Here is a 24,995-nt window from a genome sequence, read left to right as displayed (position 1 = left end):
ACGAGTTCTCAGTTCCAGAAATGGCCGATTCCGCCTACGCCGCCATGGAAGTAGCTGTGCCTCTGCCATTTCAAGCAGAGCGTCCGAATGTGGAGGGAGAAGAAGAGGAAGAGGAATTAGGTTTTCTCGCAAACGAGATTCAGAACATGGAGGCGGTTCATGTTCAATCGTCTTGCAAAGCGGAGCCGAATCAGTCTCCAGAACTCCCCGTTTTCAACATCGGAACATGCGCTCTCGAACGGAAGAACGGACCGAAGAAATTACAAGGCCAACCGTCGAAGAATCTGATGGCTGAAAGAAGGAGAAGGAAGCGCTTGAACGATCGCCTCTCAATGCTCAGATCCATCGTTCCTAAGATCAGCAAGGTAAAAATCAAACATCATCTCTACGAATCTCAATTCCAGAAACGCTCGAAATTAATCTCTACGAAGCGAAACCGAAATTCCAGAGAGTAATTTTGTTGCCATTAGAACTCGAAATTAATCTCGGAGTCTTGAATCGAAACCGATTTCTGATATTTGAACAGATGGACCGAACTGCGATTCTAGCAGATGCAATAGATTACATGAAAGAATTGCTGGAGAAGATCGGAAATCTGCAAAGAGAAATGGATCGAACAAATCAAACAACTAGGAATTCATTCCACGACACAAAACCGAGCGAATTCGTAGTGAGAAATTCACCAAAAGTAACCTCACTTTTTTTTTGCCTTTGATTTTCAAACAAGCACTCGATTCATTATTGCTACTGTGAAACTGATTTGGAAAATCGTTGGCGTACAGTTTGAGGTGGAAAGCAGAAACGGAAACACGAGGATCGAGATTTACTGTGCGGCGAAGCCAGGATTACTGCTATCGACGGTGAATACGATCGAAGCATTGGGGCTTGAGATTCAACACTGTGTAATCAGCTGCTTCAATGACTTCGCATTGCAAGCCACTTGTTCTCAGGTAATTGCTTCTTCATTCCTTTTCCCCCCATCCTCTGCTAACTGTTCATCATTTCTTGTTAATTTTCAGTTTAGTCCTCCATTTTTCCATTAATTTCCCCTCAGGTCTTTTCAAAAGTATATGGTCAAATTAATTAAATTGTCAGTTTATTAATATATACGAACTTGCATTTCTAGATAAATTAATTTATTCATCTAAATAATAGAATTCGAATAATATGTTTATTTGTTTGAATATTTTATATAATTTATTATATATTTTTTCCTTTTTTATTATAGTTATTATGCCTATATTTTGTAATTATTAGAAACTAATAACAATTATAATAATTTTAATTTTCTAAAATGGATTTAATTTGTTTAATAATTAATTTTGACTTGAAAATAGGAACTGAAGCCTGAAGAATTGAAGGAAGCTTTATTTAGAAATGCAGGCTATGGAGGAAGCTGCTTGTAGAAATTATTTATTTTATTTCTTTTTTTTTTCTGTTAAAAAAATTATGTTAATGTTCCTAATTAGAAATTAATTAGTAAGCAAATCTCTGTAATTTAGTGAGGTTTGCAATTTTCTTATCCCAACCCCTATTTCTTAAATTTTAATTCAAGTGGGATGATTNTTTTTTTTTTTTTTTTTTTTTTTTATTATGTGATTACATCATTTTTGTTGCATAGAGAAACAATAATGGAATCTAATGATTGATAATTAACCTAATTTAATTTTTATCCTTTTTTAAAAAATATGAATTTAATCGCATTAATAAAAACAAATATTAGCTCCAAAAATTAAGAAATTACATCAAATAAATATTATATAATGAAATAAATTTTGCCTAAAGAAGGTTTCGGCCTTGAATTGGTATAATGGGCTTGAAAAGCCCATTAATAAAGTGGGCTTATCCACGCCGAAAGCCCAAATATGATAAACTTTTCATTCACCGGTTGGTCTCTGTGCAAGGCGACTGAATCCTTGGTCAAACCAGCCGACAAAAAGTTATGACAAACTTTGTTCTTAAAGTTTGATATTATTCTCATGTCTTAGTGAAAGATCGAACCATCGACTTGATATCTTATTCAACGAGAATTTTATATATTGGTATACCTACAACCCTTTAATTTGTATACATAATATGGTTCAATCATAAAAAAAAAAGTATGGTTGAAGCAATACTATATTGAGTAACTGTTCAAAAGCTCACTACTAGCATATAGTGGCCGTATTGGCTCGTTACGTGTTGTCGTCAGCCCACGGTTCTAAAACGCGTATATTATGGAGAGATTTCTACATCCTTACAAGAAATGCTTCGTTTTTCCTCTAACCAACGTGGGTTTTTACTGTAAACCTCTAAAAAATGTTCTTAAAAATCATACGAACAAATATAAAATATATTGAAACGATGTTTTGGTGAGTGGGAATAATTTTTAAAATGAAAAATGGGAAAAATTTAATGAGATTTGAGAAAAGGAGAGAAAAACAAGTTTTATTTTAATAAACACTCGTGAAATAACATAATCATTAAAAAAGAAGCACCCAAAATAAAATTAAAAAAATGATTTAAATTATAAAAAAAAAATAAAGTCAATAAATAAATAAATACAGTTCATAGTTGAGAAAGAAGAGTATAATGATTATCATCATTATCAAACCATCTTTTTCATTAAAAAAAATGCATGAAATTTATAAATATTAGTTTTGGAAAGCCATTAATACATTATTTTAGAAATACTTTCCATTTTTAATAGTATGTCAAAAAAAAAATTAAAATTTTAAAAAGTTAAAAAAATATTAAGTAATACCATGTTTTAAAAATACATAATTTTTTTTTTTTAAAAATAGCAATAATACAATTTATTTGTTATGTTACTTTTAGAGTATTTTGATAATTAATTTTGTATTTTAAATTAAGTCCGTACATACTATTTTCACAAATAAATTTATTTGTTTTTATCATATATTTTTTACGTTATAAAATAAAATTAAAAAAAAATCAAAATAAAGAGTCGAAGTAGTTTTATTCTCAGAAGAATCAGAAGCGTTGCAGTGAGAGATCAGAAATGGAGAATCGTACGAAAACGCGCCGAGATTTCGGATTCTGTTTCTTCAACTTTTCATCTAACACACAACAAATTAAACGCCTCCGAAGACGAAGAAGATGAAACCAATACGAAAGCAATCCGGTAAGATTCCGATTCCGATTTCGATTTCGATTTCGATTTCGATTCCGATTCCGATTCCTTAGGGTTTCTTGCGTGGATTCGGTCGTGATCCGATCATGAAGGCGCCTAGGTTGCGCTGATGCTTTCCGGAATGGGATCAGATAGGTGGCCGCGCACGCGAAGAGAGGGGGGGAGGGGTTTGCGTGCATGCGCACAAAGTGTTTGTCGTTTGGTCTGAGAGAAAAGGAAGGCGAAATGAGCGGAGAAGGTACGGTGGTGGTGATGGATGGGATGTCATGCCAGATTGCAGCGCGCGCGCGCGCGCACACACGCCTTTCTCTTGTGCTCTGTCTTCCACTTTTTTTTTAGTTCAATATTAAATTGTTCGTATCAATTCAAGTTCATCATGGGTAAATATTATGTGTTTTAATTTATTACTTGTTGTTCTCATCGGTTTAAAACGTGTCTCTTAATGAGAGATTTTCACACCTTTAATGTTTCGTTTCATTCTCTAACATATATGGGAACTCACAATTCACTTGGGCCCAATGTCCTCGCTAGCACACTTCTTGGTGCCTGGTGTCACAATCGCACTTTTGATGGCAACGGACTTACGATTGTGCGGCACTCACTTTCCAACGACAAGTGAGCTAAGCCAATTCGTTCTTGCGTCACCTACAGCCAAACGACGTATGCTCAAGCCTCTGGCCTCGGTTTAAGAGAAGGTTTTAGAAAACAAGGGCAGAGAGAGAGAGATTTTCGAAAGAGACGTTATATAAGCAAGCAAGAGAGAAATAACAACGGCTCACAATATATAACCTTGGGTAGGGAGAAGTTGACAACTAGTCGTATCACGCTATAGTACATTTTGAGACATTTCATGTCTGACAGGCCTAGACATAATATTTCTGAAACGTCATACTTCCTAGAAATACAAAAGTAAAACACTAGAATATGAAAAGACATAAACGGTTGGCTTGTCATGGGCATGCGGCCATGGGCAACACACCTTGGACGAGCATGACCGTGACACCTAGCTCTGGTATTGTAATAGCCAAAATTCAATATGGTATGTTTTGACCCGTTATATATTATCATCATTCTCATGAATTTTAAAATACGTCTGTTAGGGAGAGGTTTCAACATAAGAAATGTTTCGATCCCCAATCCATTCCCCTCAAACCCAACATCTTTGTTGGCACACTGCTCAACACTTGAATTAGATACTATTTGTAACAGCCCAAGTTCTCCCTTAACAGATATTATCCACTTTGGTCCCGTTAAATATTGTCATCAGTCTCCCTATTTTAAATTAAAACATGTTTGCTGCACACAGGTTTTCAGTAAGGGAATGTTCTGATCCACTCTTCAACCAATGTGTAATCTCACAATCCCATCCCTTAGGGCCTAGCATCCTCATTGACGCCTGGCTCTAGTACCATTTGTAACAGCTCAATTTACTGTTATCAGATATTGTCCGCTTTGATCCGTTACGCATTGTCATCATACTCACAGTTTAAAAACGTGTCTACTAAAGAGAAGTTTCCACATAAGGGAATGTTTCGATCCACTCTTCAACCAATGTGTAATCCCACGATACATCCCCTAGGGTCTAGCATCCTCATTGACACATCGCTCGATACCTGACTCTAGTATCATTTGTAACAGTTGAAGTTTATCGTTAGCAGATACTATCCGCTTTGATCCGTTACGTATTGTTATCAGCCTCACAGTTTTAAAACGCGTATATCAGGTAGAGATTTTCACATAAAAAAAGAATTTGTTCTCCTCCCAAACGATGTGACATCTCACATTCTTACGATGGCCCGTCAATTTTCTTTTTATGATCGAAATAAATATATATTTTTTATTTTTCCGCGCATACACTTAATATTTATAAAAAATGACAGTCACAAGTCATACAAATATATATATATATATATATATATATATATATATATATATATTTTTTTTTAATAATTTATTTTATCGATATATTAAAAAAAAACAAGGAATTTCCAACAAAGAACAAATATAGATAAGATAAGTATTCCTCTTCCACAAGCAAAAATAATATTAAATAAAAAAACAAATTCCGCACGTGGCCTTGCACGTGCTCCGACAAAAGGGTCGTATTCCATACAATAATTCCACTAATCAAACCATTTTTGGACTTCAAAATGGCTAACAATATGGTCCCATCCCATCCCCATCCAAACCCATATGGAACTCAAATTAAAATTTCAATTTGGTTTTGGGTGTCTCATATATTTTGGTAATTTGCTAGGAATATAATTTCTTTTTAATTCTATTTAAATAAAAAATATATATATCTTCCCGAACTATTCTAAGAGATTATATTCAAAATAATTGATATATCTAACTTAAAAGATACCCACGAGGTGGAACATGACGGGGCCTCCTATTTCAATCGTCATCTCCACAAAATTTATCATTATGTGGAGATGGGCAGGCAGGACGTAGATGGAGACGAAAAATATAATTCTCGACCCATCCCTATTTAGCTAGTAGAAAAAATCTATCCATACTATGTTTTTAATTACACGTATAGACGAAGATTCTCCCCCCTATAGATTAGCAAGCGCATTTTAAAGCCTTAAGAGGAGGTCTGAAAGGAACAATATCTGCTAGCGGTGGGGTTGGGTCGTTAGAAATGGCATCAGGGCTAGACATCAGGGGATGTGTCAGCGAGGAGGCTGTTCCTTGAAGTGGGTAGACACGAGGCGGTGTGCCAGTAAAGAGTTGGGTCTCGAAGGGGGATGGATTTGGTGGGGATCCTACATCGATTGGAGAAAGGAACAAGTGCCAACAAGGACGCTGAGTCGTGAAGGGGGATGAATTGTGATATCCCACATTGATTGTGGAGGAGAACGAAACACTATTTATAAGGGTGTGGATAATACCTGGTAGCGGTGAGCTTGAGTCGTTACGAAGAAAATTAATATAATAAGATATTTTAATATTATTGTGTATTAAAAATAGAGATGAATTTTAGAGGGGAGTAAAATGAAATAAGAGAGAAAGTTAGGGGCTAAAGTGAGAATTAATTAAATAAGAAAAGCTGGAATTGGGGCGAAATTTGAGGGGATAATGATAAAGATTAAAAATGATGGGGGCATGAATTGCAAAGTTTAGGCGTTTGAAAAAAGGAGCAAAGCGTGCAGAGACAGTCTCAGTGGCAGTTAATGATCCTCCATTAAATACTCAACCTTCCCCCACTTCTTTCCATCCGCGCGTGCTCCTCACTCTCCTCAACATTATCAATATATTTTCGATTTAAAACGTATATTAATACTAAAAAATTAAAAATACGTTTAATAATATTTTATAATTAGTTTAATTAATTTAAGGAAAATAATTAATGGAGCGCGTGGGAGAGGGGGAGAGTCGTAGTCGCGTTGTGAAGCCGGCAGAGTGAAACTAAAAGCCGCTTTCTTGTCCCCCAAATGCATCATATTGCTTTTCCTTTGCTCCTCCGCTGTTCCCTCCCTAACGTAAAATTACCAATATACCCTTCCTCTCCATTTATTTTTATAATTATGTTTAAATTATTTAATAAATTTCGATACTAATGTCGGAATTCTATTGGCGTGGAAGTGGTTTATATTTTCAGTAATTAAAAAAAAAAAACAATTTTATAATTTCCTATTAATAGCCTGTTTTTTTCGGCAAGGCATGAAGTGAATTTCCATTTCTACCCTTGAAGGGGAACAGGTGGGCCCATATCATGCAATGTGCATGTCAACTTGAAATTGGTGGAATCCTCGGAGAGGGGTATTTCGGGTATTATCCAAATTTAATCCATGAAAGATGCTCTTTTATGTTCCCTTGGGGATTAAAAGTATAGGTTTATTCTAATTTTATTTGAATAAATAAATAAATAAATATTTATTTATTTAATGTCATAAGTGGGGTTGGTTGAATTTTTCACACCTTTGAGCTTAGCCAAAATGCTTGTTTTCTTTCTCCTAATCATCATATGCTCCTTTTCTCTCTCTAGACCGAACCTAAACCTAGGCTCGATATAGCTGTCCAAAATCAGAGAAGTGAGTCTCCGAGATAACTACATCTATNTTTTAGAGGGGAGTAAAATGAAATAAGAGAGAAAGTTAGGGGCTAAAGTGAGAATTAATTAAATAAGAAAAGCTGGAATTGGGGCGAAATTTGAGGGGATAATGATAAAGATTAAAAATGATGGGNATAATTTCCATTTTTGCCCTTTCGTCGAAAATTTTCTCCTTATCAATTCGGTCAAAGTCTTCATATGACCCTCTGAACCCGACCATGAAAGTCTCCCTCATCTGGCTGTTCTTGTCGACACACGTCCCATTTTTAGGATTTGACATATGATGGGCTCGGTATTTTCATACGTCCCTTGCGACATGGTTTGGTTTAAAAGTGAATACTATTCTCACACACTAACACCGGTCGTTCTAGCATGTTTGCAAGGGTACGATATGGAGGTTTGGTAGTTAGTGATTGGTTGATTGATTTAGAGTGAAATGACAATTTTACCACTGTGGGCAAGATTGGTATTGTCCATTTGTTTGGCATCTTGTACAGGAGGTTTTGATGTGCCCATAATGCCCCTTTTGTCTTTCCCTAAACAGCGCTAACACGATCCACATAACACGGCGCCGTTTCCCGCACATCTCTCATTTCATATTTAATTTCAAAAGCGCAACCCCTAACCTAAGCTAACTCGTTAATATTCAATTTCATAATTAATTTTATTTTTAAATTTAAATATTTTATTTATAGAATTAAAGGTACAAAAAGTACTGGAAATAATTAAAATATATAATTAAAAAAAAAAAAAGGTATAAAATTCCACCCCACTAATTAGGGATTCGATACTAATATCTATGCTGTATAAAAAAAAGAGAATTATGTTATATTTATGCTGTGGATACGACGTCGTTTAGCTGCGAATATATTGATCCAAACGCACCGTATTGTCTGTGTACGGGCAAGGAAAAATGAACGGCTTTGGATTAAAAATGTCGGAGAATCTGAGCCGTTGGAAGTTGCTTCCCTGAAAATTCTTTAAAAATGGGGCAAGAATATAATAATGTTTAATTAAAAGGACGAAAAGAAAATAAAGAAAAAGGAGAATGATTTTATTTGTAATTTTTAATTTGTAATTTTTAATTTGTAATTTGTTGGAGAAGTCCGAGAGAGTGTAAAATTTGTGTGTGTGTTTTTAAAAGTAGTTTTTAATGCATTGAGTTTCACATCGGACACCAAAAGGCTTTTGTTGCTTTGCGCCAAATGGAGGGTCCTTAGTTTCTCTCTCTTTCTCTCTCTAACCTTTAGCTTCTCTCCTGCTACTGCTGTTCAGAATCAACGACTTCAATCGCTACTGTTTTTTTCTGTTTAACCTCCTGATCTGCAGATTTATTCAGGTATAAACGTTTAATTTTGCGGTTTCTTCTTGATTTTTCATTGTTTGAGGTTTTCTTAGGCGGATTCTGCTTTGTTTGTGGTTTATTAGCGGATTTTCGTTTCCTTCTTGGCTTTTTTGTTGTGTTTGTGTTAGTTTTGATGATTCTATGTTAGTGTTCTTCTTCTTCTTGCTGTTTCTATGTTCTTTGAGCTTAGACTGTGTATGAATCTCTTATTTTCTGGCTCAGAAAATTGGAGGTGGCGGAGGAGGAGGTTATTTGGTTGATGAACTTATCTGTTTTTGTTTTGCGGTGTTGTTTTGACTAATGTGCTGCTTACTAGACTGAATCTCCTTCTACTTACTCTTTTCCTCTCATTTTATCTGAAGAATTTTAGAATTTAAGATCTGCGACGTCTGTCGATTGTTTTTCAACGTGCTGAACAGTCGCCAAGAAACGAATATCTATTTACTTTTTTTAATCTTTTGATTGCTGTTGGCTCTATTTATACGTGTGATTTTAATGCACTGATTCCGGCGACTGCACACATGGTCCATTTTTGTCTTCCGGTTCGTAGATTTATTGATTTTAGCTTTTTCTTTTTACGTGGCTGTTTGCAGCGGATCCAAAATTATTAACTGTTACGAAAATAATTTAGGTTGACTGTTCCTTGATTGATTTGTGTCCCAAATGTTGCTATATGTGAAATTACGGTATGTTTCAGTCTACTGAACGTTGTCCTCTGTAGTTTGTTCTTTTCTAGCTATCTTGAAAACGTTTCTGTTTCTTAATGAACTTCTCGCTATGCTTCAAAGTAGTTGGTGATCTCGTAGCTACGCAAGATGGTTCGAGTTTCTCATATTCTAGTAATCTGGTTGAATGACGAAGTAGAAAGAACAGGAAAATCCATACAATCTGTGTTTGTATTGGAAATTGAAATATTCGTAGTGTTCTGTTTTCTGCAGGTTTTAAGATCGTGAGCTTTGTCATTCTGGAATTTTGATGTCTCCACCACCACTTGATGTCGGGGAGGGGGAGGAATGTCGCAGCAATGTCACTCTGCTGGCTTCCTCAAACTCTATGGAGAGTGTCAGTCAAAACAATTTGGGATTTGAAGAGCGTAATTACATGGGCTTATCTGATTCTTCTTCAGAGGAGAGCTGTATGACTGCCACAAAGTCTGATGAGAACAAACCTTCGCTGAATCTTAAGGCTACTGAATTGAGGCTAGGCCTTCCTGGATCTGAATCCCCTGAGAGAGATTCAGATATCAGTTTGCGTAACTCGTCTCAATTAGATGAGAAACCGCTATTTCCTTTGCACCCATCAAATGATGGTCTCTATCCTTCACCACATAAGGCTGTTGTCTCCGGCAACAAAAGAGGGTTTTCAGATGCTATGAACGAATTCTCTGAGGTGAAATTGAGTCTTTTTATCTTTTAAAAATGTTGGTGAAAAACTTGCAGCAGTGCAGTATTTAATGTCTTGTCCTTGAGTCTTAATTCTAAAGGCAATCGAATCTGGTGCAGGGAAAATATCACTCTAACCTAGGTTTGAAACCTGGTTCTTTGCTGGAGAACCTTGGAAGTCAAATGGGAAAAGTGAAAGAGGCATCTACGCAAAAGGTTGTACAGGAGAGGCCTCAAGAAAATAGTGAAACCAGGCCATCTCAAAACGAGACTGCAAATAACAATACCAGCGCACCTGTTTCCAAGTAAGTTAGAGACAGGAAGAACACAGGTACTACTTTTCCCTCCACTTGGCGAAATGGTATCTTATCTGCTTCATTTGCAGGGCACAGGTTGTGGGTTGGCCACCCATAAGATCTTTCAGGAAGAACACATTGGCTACAACTTCAAAGAACAATGATGAAGTTGATGGGAAGGCAATGCCTGGAACACTCTTTATCAAAGTCAGCATGGATGGTGCTCCTTATTTGAGGAAGGTAGATCTGAGGAATTACTCTGCATACCAGGAGCTGTCTTCTGCCCTCGAGAAAATGTTCAGCTGTTTTACCATAGGTGAGCTATTTGAACTTTTCTATTTGATTGAAAAATCTGTCATGTGATGAAAATAATGTTGTTAAATTTACAACTGATCTTTTAAGATTTCCTGTCTAGTTTGCATGGATCTAGTTACTGTTGTTTCAGTATTGAGCAGGTCAATGTGGAGCTCATGGAGCTCTGGGCGTGGAGAAAATGAGTGAAAGCAAGCTGAAAGATCTTCTTCATGGCTCAGAATATGTTCTAACATACGAAGATAAAGATGCTGACTGGATGCTCGTTGGTGATGTCCCATGGGAGTAAGTTATACAGTTCAAAACTGATGGTTTCTTTTTTTGTTACATGTTCTGATGTGTAATCATGACCTTTATTTCTTTAGAATGCATATAGCACGTGAAGTAGTCAAGAAATCTCTCTGACTTGTATTGCTTGGTTTTTGTTTTTTCTGTTTTTTGCTGTTTTGTGGGGTATATGTCTGAAGAGAAATGATAGAATTTTTAGAGGGGTGGAGAGATCTTGGAGGATGATAATGTTTGAAGAGGTTGCTAGGTTTAATACTTCTTATGAGCGTTCNTTTTTTTTTTTTTTTTTTTTTTTTTTTTTTTTTTTTTTTTTTTTTTTTTTTTTTTTTTTTTTTTTGTAATTATCAACTTGGTTTAGTTCTTTTGAATTGGAATCTCTTCTTGTAGTTAGTTTTGAGATTCCTTTTGTGAACTTGTTTTTTTTTTTGTATGCCATTGTACATTCTTTCATTCTTCTCAATAAAAGCTTGATTTCTTACCCAAAAATAAAAAATAAAAAAACAATAATAAAAAGAAAAAAAAAATGCAAGAAGTCTGGCGAAAACCAGAAAGCTACTGTCTGGACTAATGACCGTAATTAAAAGAACCTACTGTCCCCTTTCAAATTCCTTTTAAGCAATCGTGAGACTATTTTTGTGAACATTTTTATTTATATTGATTGATCATTTACCATTTTCATATTTCCAATAGTAGCTATGTTAGTTGTTACCATCTGAAGATGCCATTTAACCAAAAACCAAAATATTTCCAGTTGGCAATGGATGAAGTTTTAAGATATTCCTGTCAATAATAATACTATGATTACTATCATTGTGATAAATTAAAATAGGAAACATCTAATTTCTGATTTCATTAATCCAGGATGTTCATAGACTCTTGTAAGAGGCTGAGGATTATGAAGAGCTCAGATGCAATTGGACTGGGTGAGTATTCTGATATTTCTATTATGAATTATTGAACACATTAGATTCTGCAGCATTTTCTATATGACACATGCCTCCATCTGCATAATAGAACTAAGTACGGAAATTGTATACATGCGAACGACGTATGGCTCTTTTACTTAACTCCATTGAAGGCAAAGAAGCTTACGTGATGGCTAATGGAGATTTACCAACCATCAGCAGTACATCCTGCGTCCAATAAGGATTTAATGATCTTAAATTGACTGGTTGATTATTTCGTTTCTCGTTCTATTCTTCATCATGCTCATTAATAGCTCACTCCCCTTGGAATGATTAATAGGGTGCTACATATGAAATTACATTAGGCTGATGGTATCATGTGTGGTGAAATTATTGGAACATGAAATTATATGCAAACCTTGGTTCTGATTTTTAATTTTAAATACAAAAAATTGTTGACTATTATATATGTGCAGAACAAAGAATTTCGAACTCTGTATCCCGAGGTCTGTTCTCATTAGTTTTCATTGTTTTTTTACAGCTCCTAGGGCGGTGGAGAAGTGCCGGAACAGGAAATAGCTAAGCACTATGCCATGGTTGATGCTGTCCATCCAAATGTTGGAATAAGATAGATCTAAAACTAAAAAAACGTCATATATGGCTCTGGAAGGTGGTTCGAAGAATGATGGAGTGTTGGATGGGATAGGTTCTTGTGTGCTTCCTTTGTTACATTATGTTTTTATAATTATGTTTATGTTACTTTGGTGATGTCTAAGCAGTTTCCCTAGTTTGTGAATTGAAGTACTTAAAAACTATTTAAGAGCAAGTCTGCAGATCTGTGGGCAAGTTCCTGTTCCTCATTTGCAGGACTCTCAAAAAGTTTGTAAAGTTATTGGTTATCAAACTGTGTTGCTTGAATGCTCTGTTGTAAACTTCCTTCTCTTTGACTTGATTCCTTCAACTCCTACCACTACTACCTGAATGTTCTTCTAGTTTTACCAAATACATTTTTCATCACTAGCATCATTGGTAGTCTTTTAACATTTTTTTTTCAGACAACAAAACGACTGCTTCGCATTCAAGTTATGATGGATTCATTTCAGAGACGGGATAACTCTATTATGCTGCAGTAATACGTGAAATTACGGCAGAAAATTTCGAGGTAAGACAAAGTTTGTAGTAATATGGTTCCTATCAGTTCTTAAATTATGAAGAAAATGCCAAGCCTGCCAGTTTCTTGATGACTGTTTGCTAAAATAATAACTATAGGCAGTGCCTGTCTTGTCAGCTCTATCTAGATATGGTTGTCGGGTAGTTCTTAGAGTATGCATGTGACAGCTTGCTATAATCTGCCTGCATTATTGAAGCTCGAAATAAGAAATATACTTTCCATTTGCATACATGATGTATACATTAGATGCAAGCATCATAGGCGCTCTGTATGTTTTCTGAGTCAATAAGTTCTTCAACCAGTTCTTAAGTACTTGTCTGGAATTACATTTCAAGTGTTTAAAAGAAGGTTTTTAAGAAGTTATTTGAAATTATGGCATACAGTTTAATGTGGGTTGAAGAACATTATTTAATGATGCTGCAATAAATGCTAATGGAACTTCCTGATTGTGTCTACTGATCCTATCTTATCTTGTTGAATCAGTGGGACTGAGTTGATTCTGCTTTGGAGCAATGATGAGACCCGTATTGCATTCATTGCTCTGCTCTGGAGATGTAAGGTAAGGAAAACAGTATATTTTTGTCTGCAATTGAATTGGTCATTTATTTTGATGGGCATTAAGACAGGCAGTAGCATCTAGATTTATTTTCATAGAACTGCTCAGTTGCATTCAGAGCCCCTACCCACGAGACTGGGTTATATCATGTGATTATGGTACCCTCAGTCTCATACAAAGTAGCAGGTTGGGTGATTGATATCCATCCCCCAACTTGTTGATTTTGTCCTCTTCCAACATGGATGGATTGAGGAGTCTAGTTATTGGTGGTTGACAAGGGTTTTTTTTTTCTTTTCTTTTTTTGGTTCTTTGTATTTTTTAATGGCAAATTGTAACGCTCCAAACTCCACCTCTAATAGATACTATCCGCTTTAGTCCGTTACATATTGCTGTTAGCCTCACAATTTTAAAATGCATCTACTAGGAAGAGGTTTCCACACCCTTGTAAAGAATATTTTGTTCCATTCCGGAACCAATGTGGGATTTCACAATCCGCCTCTTTGGAGGCCCAACGTCCTCGTTGGTACATCGCCCAGTGCTAGGTTTCCACACCCTTATAAGAAATTTTTCATTCCCCTCTCCAACCGATGTAGGATTTCACAATCCACCCCCTTTGTGGACCCGGCGTTCTTGCGCCCGATGCCTGACTCTGATACTATTTGTAACAACCCAAATCCATCGCTAGCTGATATTGTTCGCTTTAACCCATTTCATATTGTCATTAGCCTCCCAATATAAAGAATGTTTCGTTGTCCTCTCCAATTGAAGTGAGATCTCACACATAATAATTATTAGATTGGATGAGATTGGTGTGGTTGCCTTCCTACCTACCAGATGATGGATAGGAAGAATCTTGAAATAAATGAGTGGTGATTAACGGACATATAGGAGAGAGAGGAGAGAACTTAGTTGACTGATTAATTTTTTTGTTCTTGCTGAAATTGTAGGTCTCTTTTTAGCTTAACTTAGGTGATCAAATGAGTTGTAAATTTGAATCTCGTCCAACCGAAAGAAAATTTGTCGGTGGGAAAGTTCTTAATACTCAACCATCGACCCAATTGAAAGATTATGAGAGAAAAAACAATCGAAATTTCAAAAGAAATTCCTCTCCATCGTCAAAAGAGTACATCCCAAAGACTCATAATGAAATTTTAATTGCACGACTTAAAGAAATTTCTCTTCATTCTCATTCGTATTCAATCGATTTATATACCTCTCAATTACACAGATTTGCATATAGAGAACGAACTAAGAAAAATGTGAAGAGCTTGATAGCTAAGATGTCTCGGAGATTAATCCTCGATAAAATATTTACAATGTACGAGAATTGATTTAATATTGAATGATTCTATTTGTGTTATTATTTAAAAAAATATATTACTTTATAGCAAGAGAATTATGATTAGGATTACAAGCAAGCAAATAGGTTAAATCTCGAACAAATTAGCATCTAACCCACCTGAGTTGTACAAATTTTTAATTAAAATACAATACATCCAAACATAACTAAAATAAATCAAATCCAAAATTAAGTGTAGATTCTATGAAAAAAACAAATCAAGATTAAATTAATTTATACCCAATCAAATAATATATTAGTATACTATCAAAATAATAATGGCAACAAATTAGTCAGATCATAATTGAACCCAATAATGGTTTCAAATCAACCAATTAAAAATTGCCAACAAATCAAGCTTCTGAAAATTTAATTAATCACAATTAATTTTGTCAAACAATGCTAAAAATCAAAGCCTAACACAATAAATTAATACGTAATTCTTAATGAAAAATGATGAAAATTAGGCCCTTTGTCACTATAATTTGAATTAAAAATTGCTATTTTAGCAATTATATGAAAATGACATTAAACATAATTAAATCAGCTTTCTAATCCCTTTTCCTCCATTATTCAAATTATTATATAAATTAATATTTAAATTATCCATAATCCACCCTTAATCTAACATTAACACGTAAACGTCTCAAAAGCTATAGAATTTGGTAGCCTAAATTAAGGCTTTTGACTAACTTTTCATGACCACGCCTCCCTCTCCAAAGGATTAAAGTTGTATTAATTACTTTATTTTATTTTTCTAATTACTTACTATTTAAAAAAACTATTTTTAAATCAAAATTTATATAAAATAAATAAATTTATAATTATAGTATGGGCTATTCCAATCGAGGAGGCCCAAAAACGTAAAGCCCATTAGGGCCCATTTATCAGAATACGAAGAAAAGTTGAGTTATTTTACAAATTTTTAATTTTTTAATAAAAATATTCCAGTTTTGCCCCTACACTCAGATTTCAAAGATGCATTTAAACTTCAATTAAAAATTTTAAAAATTGTATATTATTTTAATCATATAATTGTAAATGGTAAGATTCCATCGTATTATATATATATATATATATATATTTAAAGTGAAAAAGTTTAGGTAGAAATCGAGCATGCTTCCGGGTTATTTACGACTTTTCCCAATGTAACATTAGAAACGGACCCACAAAAATCTATATTTTTTTCGAGAAAGAATTAACTTCAACTAAATTATCTCAAAAACACCCTTAAATTGAAAAGGTTTAGATAGAGATCAAGTATGCTTGAGGGTTATTTACGACTTTTCTCTATGTAACATTAGAAACGGACCCACAAAAATCTATATTTTTCCGAGATAGAATTAATTTCAACTAAATTATCTCAAAAATACCCTTAAACTGAAAAATTTTAGATAGAAATCAAGCATACTTGAGGGTTATTTACGACTTTTCCCTATGTAAGATTAGAAACCGACCCACAAAAATCTATATTTTTCCGAGATAAAATTAACTTCAACTAAATTATCTAAAAAATACCCTTAAACTGGAAAAGTTTAATTAGAAATCAAGTATGCTTGAGGGTTATTTACGACTTTTCCCTATATAACATTAGAAACGGACCCGCAAAAATCTATAATTTTTCGAGATAGAATTAATTTCAACTAAATTATCTCAAAAATACCCTTAAACTGGAAAATTTTAGATAGAAATCAAGCATGCTTGAGGGTTATTTACGACTTTTCCCTATGTAACATTAGAAACGGACCCACAAAAATCTATATTTTTTCGAAATAGAATTAACTTCAACTAAATTATCTCAAAAATACCCTTGAACTGAAAAGGTTTAGATAGAAATCCAGCATGCTTGAGGGTTATTTACGACTTTTCCCTATGTAACATTAGAAGCGGACCCACAAAAATCTATATTTTTTCGAGATAGAATTCAACTTCAATTAAATTATCTCAAAAATATCCTTGAATTTTATTATTATTATTATTATTAACGCTCAATATTTTTAAAATATTAAAAAAAATTCAATTTAAAATCCGAAATTATTTTTGTAATTAAAAAGATGGTTCATGCACCAGCAATAATTAAGGTTATTAAATAATTAAGTCACTAATTAAAAGTAATTAAGTGGGTCTCATTAGAGGATTAGTTGGAGTGGTTAAACTAAAATTCTTTTTCACAGACAAAAACAAATTGGTCTAATGATGAGTCTAATCAAACCTTATTTATTTATTTATTTATTTTAAAAAAAAAATTAAGGAAAATTTAGAAATAAAATTAATTATAAATAATAATAAATCCCCCATACCTCAATTATTCATATAATTTTCTCAATTAATAAAATAAATTTCAAAATTCCCGACCCCATTAATTCATCCGTGTTTTGTTTTCGTTAGAGTTCCAGCCAAACGCTTAATCCAGAGATAATAAATGAAATGGTAAGCAAAAAAACGAGAGCTTGGAGTTTCAATCACTTCCCCCACAAGAAGAAACAATCACACATGGCTATGTTTTAGCGTTTACGATAACATGGCAGGCTACAACATCGTTGTCGAAAAATTTATGATTGGATTTGAAGAAAAAAACGACTCAATCACGTCGGAATTTTTTTCGAAAGTCTCGAAATGTTGGAGACAAGTTTTCGTTCGATTGATCAACGAGCATATAAATAAAAAAGTAGTTGAACATTGAAACGTTGTGATCGAGATTAGAGTGTGGGGTATGATTTTCGTCTAGAAAAAAGAGACAAGACATGGAAAAGTGGACTGGTGGTATCGTTGTTTAGTATTAGTAGAAAAAGTAGACAAGTTTTCGAGATTCGTTAAGGATAAATTGTTTGGTTTTTCCATTTTCAAACACTTTTAACGACAACTCGTTTTCAAATTGTTCATCGTCGGTTTTTTTTTATAAAAAAAAGTAAATATTTTTTTTTAAAAGAAAAATACATTTTATAAATAAATAAATAAAAATAAAAATAAAAGAAAATCTAAGAAAAGTTTTCCCAAAGAAGGCTACCATTGTCTTCATTGTAAAGCCAAACTTTGTTGTTTATATCACATGATTCAAGAAAAATTAAATATAGAATAAATCTTTTTTTTTTTTTTTCTCGAGAGCGTTCTCCTACCAACCTACACTGCATCGACGCTATTTATTCTTGAAAAGGAGAATTTTAAATAAGAACAGATGAAAGAATATTTGTACGAGACTAAAGTTAAGTATAATTGCAGCGTCTAATATACAGTCCTGTAATATTTCGACTAAATCGTACCTGTAAATAGTGATAATTTGACTTCTATTAAAAAAGTAGGAGTAATCATGGACTCGATAGGTTAGGTAGTTGGAAGGAATCTAAGTACGGGATGTAGTACTCTAGGGTTTAGAGATACACATGTCACTGATTAATTTGTCGAGATTGTAAATTTCTCGAGATCACCCTCTAACTTTTGTGACTAAGACGGAGTTATCCAATGAAAACACGGTTAAGGAATATCGGGAAAGGGTTTGTAAATTGTATTTCATTTGATGTCATAAATGGAAATCTTCAATAAAATAAATATTTAATTTTATAATTAAAAAAAATATATATATATATATATATTTATTTATTTATTTTTAAATTCATGTGGCCTAATAATGGCAGCATCTTAACAACCAGCCAGAGGTAGTGATTTTCCAAAACAATTTTCCCCACAAACAAAATTATTTTTTAATAAATATATATAATTAAAAATAATATATATATATATATATATAATGTTATCTTCCATGTGAATGGTACGACATATTTGATGTCGTTTTTAACTAACTCTTCTCCTCCAACCATTTTCTCTCTCTAAAATGTTTTTTTTTAATTAAGAAATAGTTTGATATTTAACTTTAAAATTTTTATCTGGTAAATTTCTATAAAAAAAAAAAAAAAACTTAAAATTTTAACATATTATTAAATTCTACGTCGATTAAATTTGTTAATATTAAACGAGGTTGACTATATTACAAATTTATTATATACAAAATTGAAAATATAGGGTTTTCTTATCCTAAAACGAGGTTAATTGTCCCACATCTTCTCTCGTTGTCTTCATTTTCTTGTTAGGGTAGAATTAACATGTATGAATGTAACGGAATTTTTTTGAAGGCAACGATCGGGTGACCTAATGTTTACTACAACGGAAATCTTTCCCTAGTAGACGCATTTTAAAATCATGAGGCTGACCGATATGTAATGGGTCAAAGCAGACAATATCTACTAGCAGTGGGCTTAGACGGTTACAAATGCATATGTAAATTCATATTCTAAATCGAGTCATGGACACGAGATATTACAAAAAAAAATGTATAAACAAAGATGTAATCTACGATCTTGGTTCGTACGGGTTTATTTTTTAATTTAATAATAATAAAAAAAAAAGAGTTATGAAACTAAAATTTTTAATTGGTTGAATATGATATAATATAATGTCCCAAATGGAGACCCACATGGGTTATAATTGAATAGAGGTTATTAACCAAATCCATGGCGATTTTGTGCATTCAAATTGATGGGAATCTTATTAATTTCAAATTGTTTTTTTAAAAAAGAAAAAAAAAATCATGTTTTGTGGGCTTAGTTTAGTGATGGGATCTCTTCCATATGGGATGTTGAAATTAAGGTTGTCATGTGCTATGTCATTGCTATCTCCTTCTCAAACAAAATATTATAATTATAAAGGTACGACCAATATGAACATAGCTCAATGATAGTGGTAAAGGAGAGGAGTGATTAGTTGATTCATCGAACTTCGATCCAGTGCCCCACGTTCTCCAAATTCGAAGGGTTTCGGTCCATTGACTTTCTGGACCAGCCAACTTGGATATGCCCTCGAAAGTCTCTCTGCATTTCGGGTATTGAGCATGCAAAATAGAGCAATGAAGTCTCTCTGCATTTCGGGTATTGAGCATGCAAATTAGAGCAATGAAGTCTCTCTGCATTTCGGGTATTTAGCATGCAAATTAGAGCAATGGAGTCTCTCTGCATTTCGGGTGTTGAGCATACAAAATAGAGCAATGGATCTTCACTCCGACCCAGTGCCCCACGTTCTCAAGATCCGAAGGGTTTCAGTCCCTTGACTTTATGGACCAACCAACCTGGATATGCCCTCGAAAGTCTCTCGGCATTTCGAGTGTTGAGCATGCAAAATAGAGCAATGGATCTTCGGTTGAATTCTCTTTTTGTGCTAGCTGGCACTTGAGTTGTCACTTCTCCTCTTTCAATGGACACACTCGACACAAATAGGCTTCGGTAGCCCCAACTTCTACCTCTATCAGGCGGGCGATAGCCCTACCTCCATAGACACAAATATGTATCTCGATCACAACCACACTGGGACTGAGACATAGGCCATGTAATGACCCAGATCCACTACTAGCAGATATTGTCCTCTTTGGGTTTTCCCTTTCGAACTTCCCCTCAAGGCTTTAAAACGTGTCTGATAGGGGAAGGTTTCTACACCCTTATAAAGGGTATGTTATTCTCCTCCTCAACCAATGTGGGACATCACAGCCCATACTCCTACGGGAGATAACAGTGGAGAATTTTCTACCGTAGACGAAAGAGACGAACTCTTATAAAAGAAGGAAGAAATTGGGCGGGTTGGATTTGATGGAGAGACCAATTATATATTGCATTTAAATGATACGTTATATCATAACTGCTCATTATGTTGTTTTGTCTCTCAACGTCATATATAACGAACTTTAAGTTATGAAAAAATTTAATTTTTTGACGAGACCCTTTAATCATTGATTCATATATATGTAATGATTATGATTGAACAAAATGAAAATGTCGGTTTTTTGTCGTCAAATCTTATAATGTTATTTTGAGCAAAATTTCAAATAATCGTCTTTAATTATATGTCTTTTTCTTCACATTTTTACGTTACCAGTTAGATTATAATAATGATGTGAATCAAAGTATATAAATTAATGTAGAATAAAGTCTAACTATAATCTTAAATTTAAGTATAATTTTATGAATAAAATATTAATTACCATTTAAAAAAAAATTATGATTTTATAATTTATTTATTTTGAGGATCCAGTCAACGAATTGGGTCAAAGGAAGACATGTGGTGCCACGTGGAGATAAAAATATGTTAGAGGGTAATGACATGGGCATCCCACATGGGATGCTGTAATCCACGTCGGCAAATAAAAGGGGCCCACCACCCTCCCATTAAATAAATAAATAAATATCCTATTGCATTAAAAGATTAAACTACCTAGGTACTCGGACTAATATGATGACATGGCAAGGCCACGTAGGTTTTGATACGTTGACTTTGACACATAGATTTGCAAAAAAAAAAAATTGCAATAAAGTCCCGAAATCATACATAATTATATTTGTGTCACAGTTGAAACCAATAAATTTATAATTAAAAAAGATATTTATAAATTACTTTTTGAAGTAAAAATAATATAAATTTGATAGAAAATTATAATTTTATTAAAATCTTATAATTTGGAGTGTAGGGCACAGACCTCAAATCCCTAGGACCATGCCCTTTTTCCACCACCGTTGATCATCATAACTCCATCAATCCAAAACACAATCGTATGGCTATTATTACTTCATCATCATAACTATACTACAATATAGGGTTTACCATTCAACCAAACTTAGTTTACAATTTTCATGTTGATCGAAATTTACCCAACAAATTTTTTTTACTATAGGACCGTTATAGTTACGGTCGCTGTTCATCAGGGTTTCACCCACCGACTACTCTGTCATCATGTCACTAACGTTTACAAAAGTCAAATTTCTTAATTTTCATGATAATCTTAAAAGTACGGTGGGTTTGGATCTTAATCCTGTTTTTGGGCTACTCAAGTTGACCCGACCAAACGAAGATCAACCTACGAATCGACCCATCTTATATTGTTAAAAAATTCAATCCAATCTTTATGATTTGGATTGGGTCATCTGATTTGATCGAATTCTTGAGTCATATAAACACTCCCATTGTAATATATATATATATATATATATATATATTAATTACTTTATTTAAAATTTGTATTTTTGATGAAAATAATATATTTTTTTATAGTAATGAATTAATCGAAATAAAAAAAAATGAAAAAGGACGACGCAATCACGAGAGCGTCGGCGAAACCATGACTCAACAAATAGCATGGAGAATAAGAGCCCTTGTCCGACCCGGAGTGGGTCGTTGACCGCCTTTATTTTTTTTAAAATAAATAAATAAATAATAAAAGAAATTCATCACGGTTAATTTGGTAATTTCCAATTAAACATATATATTTTATATATATATATATATATAATCCTATGTATGCGAGCGCAACGAACTTGAATAAAAAGAAAACAATATCGAAGAAGAAGAACGTACTTGTCTTCTTCGCTTCTTGCTCTGTTTCCGATCACAATTCCGATGACATGCTCTGTTCTTTTGTCTCCGATTCCGATTCCGACTCCGATCCCTCTTCGTCTTCTTCATTGAAATAAGAACTCGCCTTCGCCATTTTCTTCTTCCATTACTCAAAACCCAGTGAGAGTTTCTTCTCCAAATGGGTACTGGTTGGAGGAAAGCCTTTTGCACCACCGTCTCTCGAGATTCTGAAAAACAGAGCACTTCCTCCGCCACGCCAAATCCCAGCCCCAGAAGCTGCGTCCGATTGGGTTTCTTCAGTAACCCTTCTACTCCTCGCTCCACCTCTCGCCAGCAGCCGACCAGTCCCGGTCTCCGGTGCCGGACCGCTCAAGACGCCGCCAATCACCGCCCTTCGCCACAATGCAACACCTCCTCCTCTGGTTCTAAATCGGACAAATCCCGGCGGGGAATTGTGGGGTCGAATCCTTCTTCTCCTCGTTCTCCGCTTAAACTCTCGCTTTTCAAGAACAGCTTCAAATTCAGAGTAGGATTTCTGACAAACACTCTGTTTTTTTTTTTTTTCCTTTTTTGTAATTTCTTGTTTTGGGTTTGCGTTGACTTACTCTGTTTTTCCCCCAAAACAGAGTAGCTGTGGAATTTGTTTGAATAGTGTGAAGACAGGACATGGGACGGCGATTTACACGGCGGAGTGTGCGCATGCGTTTCATTTTCCTTGTATAGCAGCTCATGTCAGAAACCACGCCGCTCTGATTTGCCCTGTCTGCAACGCCGCATGGAAAGACGTTCCTCTGCTCGCCGCCCATAAAAATCTAGGCCCATTAACGACCCAAAACGATTCCCGACCCAAAATTGAAGATAAAACCATGATTGAATCTTCCCCCAGAGCGTTTACGCCCAGACACGACCAAAAACAAGACAACCCAAAAGTGAATTCCTTGGAATTCAGATCCTACGATGACGATGAACCACTTTTGTCCCCCACTGCCGGAAGCCGGATTATCCCAATCCCGGAAGCCGATGAGAACTCCAACGGCGACGATGTGGAGGAATTTCAAGGTTTCTTTGTCGATCCAAAGCCGCCGCCGCCGCCGGTGAAACGTTCAGTTCAGAGGACCAATGTGCAAGTCCGGCTGCTACCTGAAGCGGCGCTGATTTCTTCCGGGCATAGCCACGAGACCTACGCGGTGGCTCTGAGAGTGAAAGCACCGCCGCCGCCGCCTCCGTCACAACTCTGCCGTGCGCCAATTGATTTGGTGGCGGTATTGGACGTAAGCGGAAGCATGACCGGCGCTAAATTGTCGATGCTTAAACGCGCTATGCGTTTGGTTATTTCTTCGTTAGGCTCGTCGGACCGTATCGCCGTCGTCGCTTTCTCGGCCACCCCCAAAAGGTTGTTGCCGTTGAGGAGAATGACGGCTCAAGGCCAACGCGCTGCCCGGCGCGTGATTGACATGCTCGTCTGCAGCCAAGGAACCAGCTTGGGGGAGGCCTTGAGAAAAGCCACAAAAGTACTGGAAGACCGGCGAGAGAGAAACCCGGTTGCAAGCATCATGCTTCTATCCGACGGCCAAGATGAGCGTATCTATTCAAATCAACGGCCTGGGACACGACACGAGTCATCAACCCGGTTCGGCTATATTGAGATCCCGGTTCATGCTTTTGGGTTCGGTGAGAGAGGTGGATACTGCCATGAACCGGCGGAGGATGCCTTTGCAAAATGCGTGAGCGGTTTATTAAGCGTGGTGGTTCAAGACCTCCGTATTCAACTCGGCTTCCCGAACGGTTCATCTCCAGTTGTGATATCGGCCATATATTCCTGCACCGGGCGGCCCACGGTCTGCAGTTTGGGTTCGGTTCGGCTCGGCGATTTATACGCCGAGGAAGAAAGGGAATTACTCGTCGAGCTGAAGATTCCAACATCGGCTACTGGGACCCACCACGTGATGACGATGCAGTGTCTGTACAAAGACCCATCAACTCAAGAAGTAGTCTACAGCCGCGAACAAGACATCCTCAACGTCAACGCACGTCCTGTAGCCGTCCGATCATCCAATCCAAAGATCGAACGGCTCAGAAACACATTCATAACGACTCGCGCTGTTGCAGAATCCAGGAGATTAATCGAGTACGACGATCATACGAGCGCGCATCATTTACTCGCGTCGGCGCGCTCGTTACTAATCCAAGCCGGATCGCCGGGTGCTGACGTGTACGTTCGTGAGTTGGAAGTCGAGCTGGCAGAACTCCATTGGCGGAGACAGCATCAACAACAACACGTAATTACAACGACAGCACGTAGTAGGAGAGGCGATAAGGAAGCTCCGGCTATGGTTGACGAAAACGGTGAGCCGTTGACTCCGACGTCGGCTTGGAAGGCGGCGGAGAAGCTGGCCAGAGTGGCGATTATGAAAAAATCGTTGACGAGTAGAGTGGGGGATTTACACGGCTTTGAAAACGCTAGGTTCTAGAAAACAGACTGTTCATCAAATCCACTGTCGTTCTTCGTAGCTTAGTGTATGTAGAGAATAGAAGAAATCATAAAATGGGCCCTTTCCTGTTCTTCTTATTATTATGTCATGATGAACATATGATTTTTAACGGATGATTCTTCGCTTTTGACGTTTTCTCGTTCAAGTTCTTTGCATTTGATTCCTTTTGTGCCTCCGAAAAGGACCCGTACTTGCGTGTTTGGCGAAATGAAGCTGTAACAGCCCAGGCCCACCGCTAGTAGATATTATCCGCTTTGATCTAGTCACAATTTTAAAACGTGTTTGCTAGGGAGAGGTTTTCATACCGTTATAAGGATGTTTTGTTCTCCT

General features: G+C 35.6%; 2 protein-coding genes, 2 long non-coding RNA genes and 1 pseudogene across 7 annotated transcripts in view; 4 read left to right on the top strand and 1 right to left on the bottom strand.

Annotated features, from left to right (window-relative positions):
- The window catches only part of LOC111799169, a 1,112-nt gene extending 835 nt beyond the window's left edge, over positions 1 to 277 (bottom strand). The window contains exon 1 of the long non-coding RNA XR_002815781.1: positions 1 to 277. This exon is cut by the window's left edge and continues 45 nt beyond it. This is a non-coding gene — a long non-coding RNA (uncharacterized LOC111799169).
- Positions 1 to 1,565, top strand: part of LOC111799168 — a 2,547-nt pseudogene extending 982 nt beyond the window's left edge.
- Positions 1,566 to 2,934: 1,369 nt separating this feature from the next.
- Positions 2,935 to 3,537, top strand: LOC111799120. 2 transcript variants are annotated; one of them, XR_002815773.1, is made up of 2 exons: positions 2,935 to 3,124; positions 3,226 to 3,537. It is a non-coding gene; the product is annotated as an uncharacterized LOC111799120 (long non-coding RNA). The 2 variants fall into 2 exon arrangements; XR_002815772.1 differs by having other exon boundaries at positions 3,187 to 3,537.
- Positions 3,538 to 8,348: 4,811 nt separating this feature from the next.
- Positions 8,349 to 12,670, top strand: LOC111798492 (auxin-responsive protein IAA9-like). Of its 3 annotated transcripts, none has more exons than XM_023681672.1 (7): positions 8,349 to 8,529; positions 9,457 to 9,924; positions 10,038 to 10,222; positions 10,303 to 10,529; positions 10,669 to 10,810; positions 11,675 to 11,736; positions 12,260 to 12,670. In XM_023681672.1, the coding sequence occupies exons 2-7, from the start codon at positions 9,511 to 9,513 to the stop codon at positions 12,295 to 12,297; spliced, it is 1,068 nt and encodes a 355-aa protein (XP_023537440.1). In that variant the 5' UTR covers positions 8,349 to 8,529; positions 9,457 to 9,510; the 3' UTR covers positions 12,298 to 12,670. The 3 variants fall into 3 exon arrangements, with proteins under 3 accessions (XP_023537440.1, XP_023537439.1, XP_023537441.1); XM_023681671.1 differs by having other exon boundaries at positions 8,350 to 8,529; positions 9,474 to 9,924; XM_023681673.1 differs by lacking the exon at positions 8,349 to 8,529 and adding an exon at positions 9,221 to 9,353 and having other exon boundaries at positions 9,474 to 9,924.
- Positions 12,671 to 22,140: 9,470 nt separating this feature from the next.
- LOC111798196 lies at positions 22,141 to 24,795 on the top strand. Its single transcript, XM_023681201.1, has 2 exons — positions 22,141 to 22,699; positions 22,800 to 24,795. Exons 1-2 carry the CDS (start codon positions 22,352 to 22,354, stop codon positions 24,642 to 24,644), a joined length of 2,193 nt encoding a protein of 730 aa, XP_023536969.1. The 5' UTR covers positions 22,141 to 22,351; the 3' UTR covers positions 24,645 to 24,795.
- Positions 24,796 to 24,995: the final 200 nt, after the last annotated feature.

The sequence above is a fragment of the Cucurbita pepo genome, chromosome LG07 (assembly GCF_002806865.2).
Source record: "Cucurbita pepo subsp. pepo cultivar mu-cu-16 chromosome LG07, ASM280686v2, whole genome shotgun sequence".
Lineage (NCBI taxonomy): Eukaryota > Viridiplantae > Streptophyta > Magnoliopsida > Cucurbitales > Cucurbitaceae > Cucurbita > Cucurbita pepo.
This window is presented reverse-complemented; position numbering and strand designations above follow the sequence as displayed.

Bases quoted from the DNA above. Each gene is read 5' to 3' on its own strand.
- LOC111798492 (XM_023681672.1), top strand. From the start codon at position 9,511: ATGTCTCCACCACCACTTGATGTCGGGGAGGGGGAGGAATGTCGCAGC. The intron at 10,223-10,302 runs GTAAGTTAGAGA...CTTCATTTGCAG, and splicing joins ACCAGCGCACCTGTTTCCAA to GGCACAGGTTGTGGGTTGGC. The intron at 10,530-10,668 runs GTGAGCTATTTG...AGTATTGAGCAG, and splicing joins GTTCAGCTGTTTTACCATAG to GTCAATGTGGAGCTCATGGA.
- LOC111798196 (XM_023681201.1), top strand. From the start codon at position 22,352: ATGGGTACTGGTTGGAGGAAAGCCTTTTGCACCACCGTCTCTCGAGAT. The intron at 22,700-22,799 runs GTAGGATTTCTG...CCCCCAAAACAG, and splicing joins AGAACAGCTTCAAATTCAGA to AGTAGCTGTGGAATTTGTTT.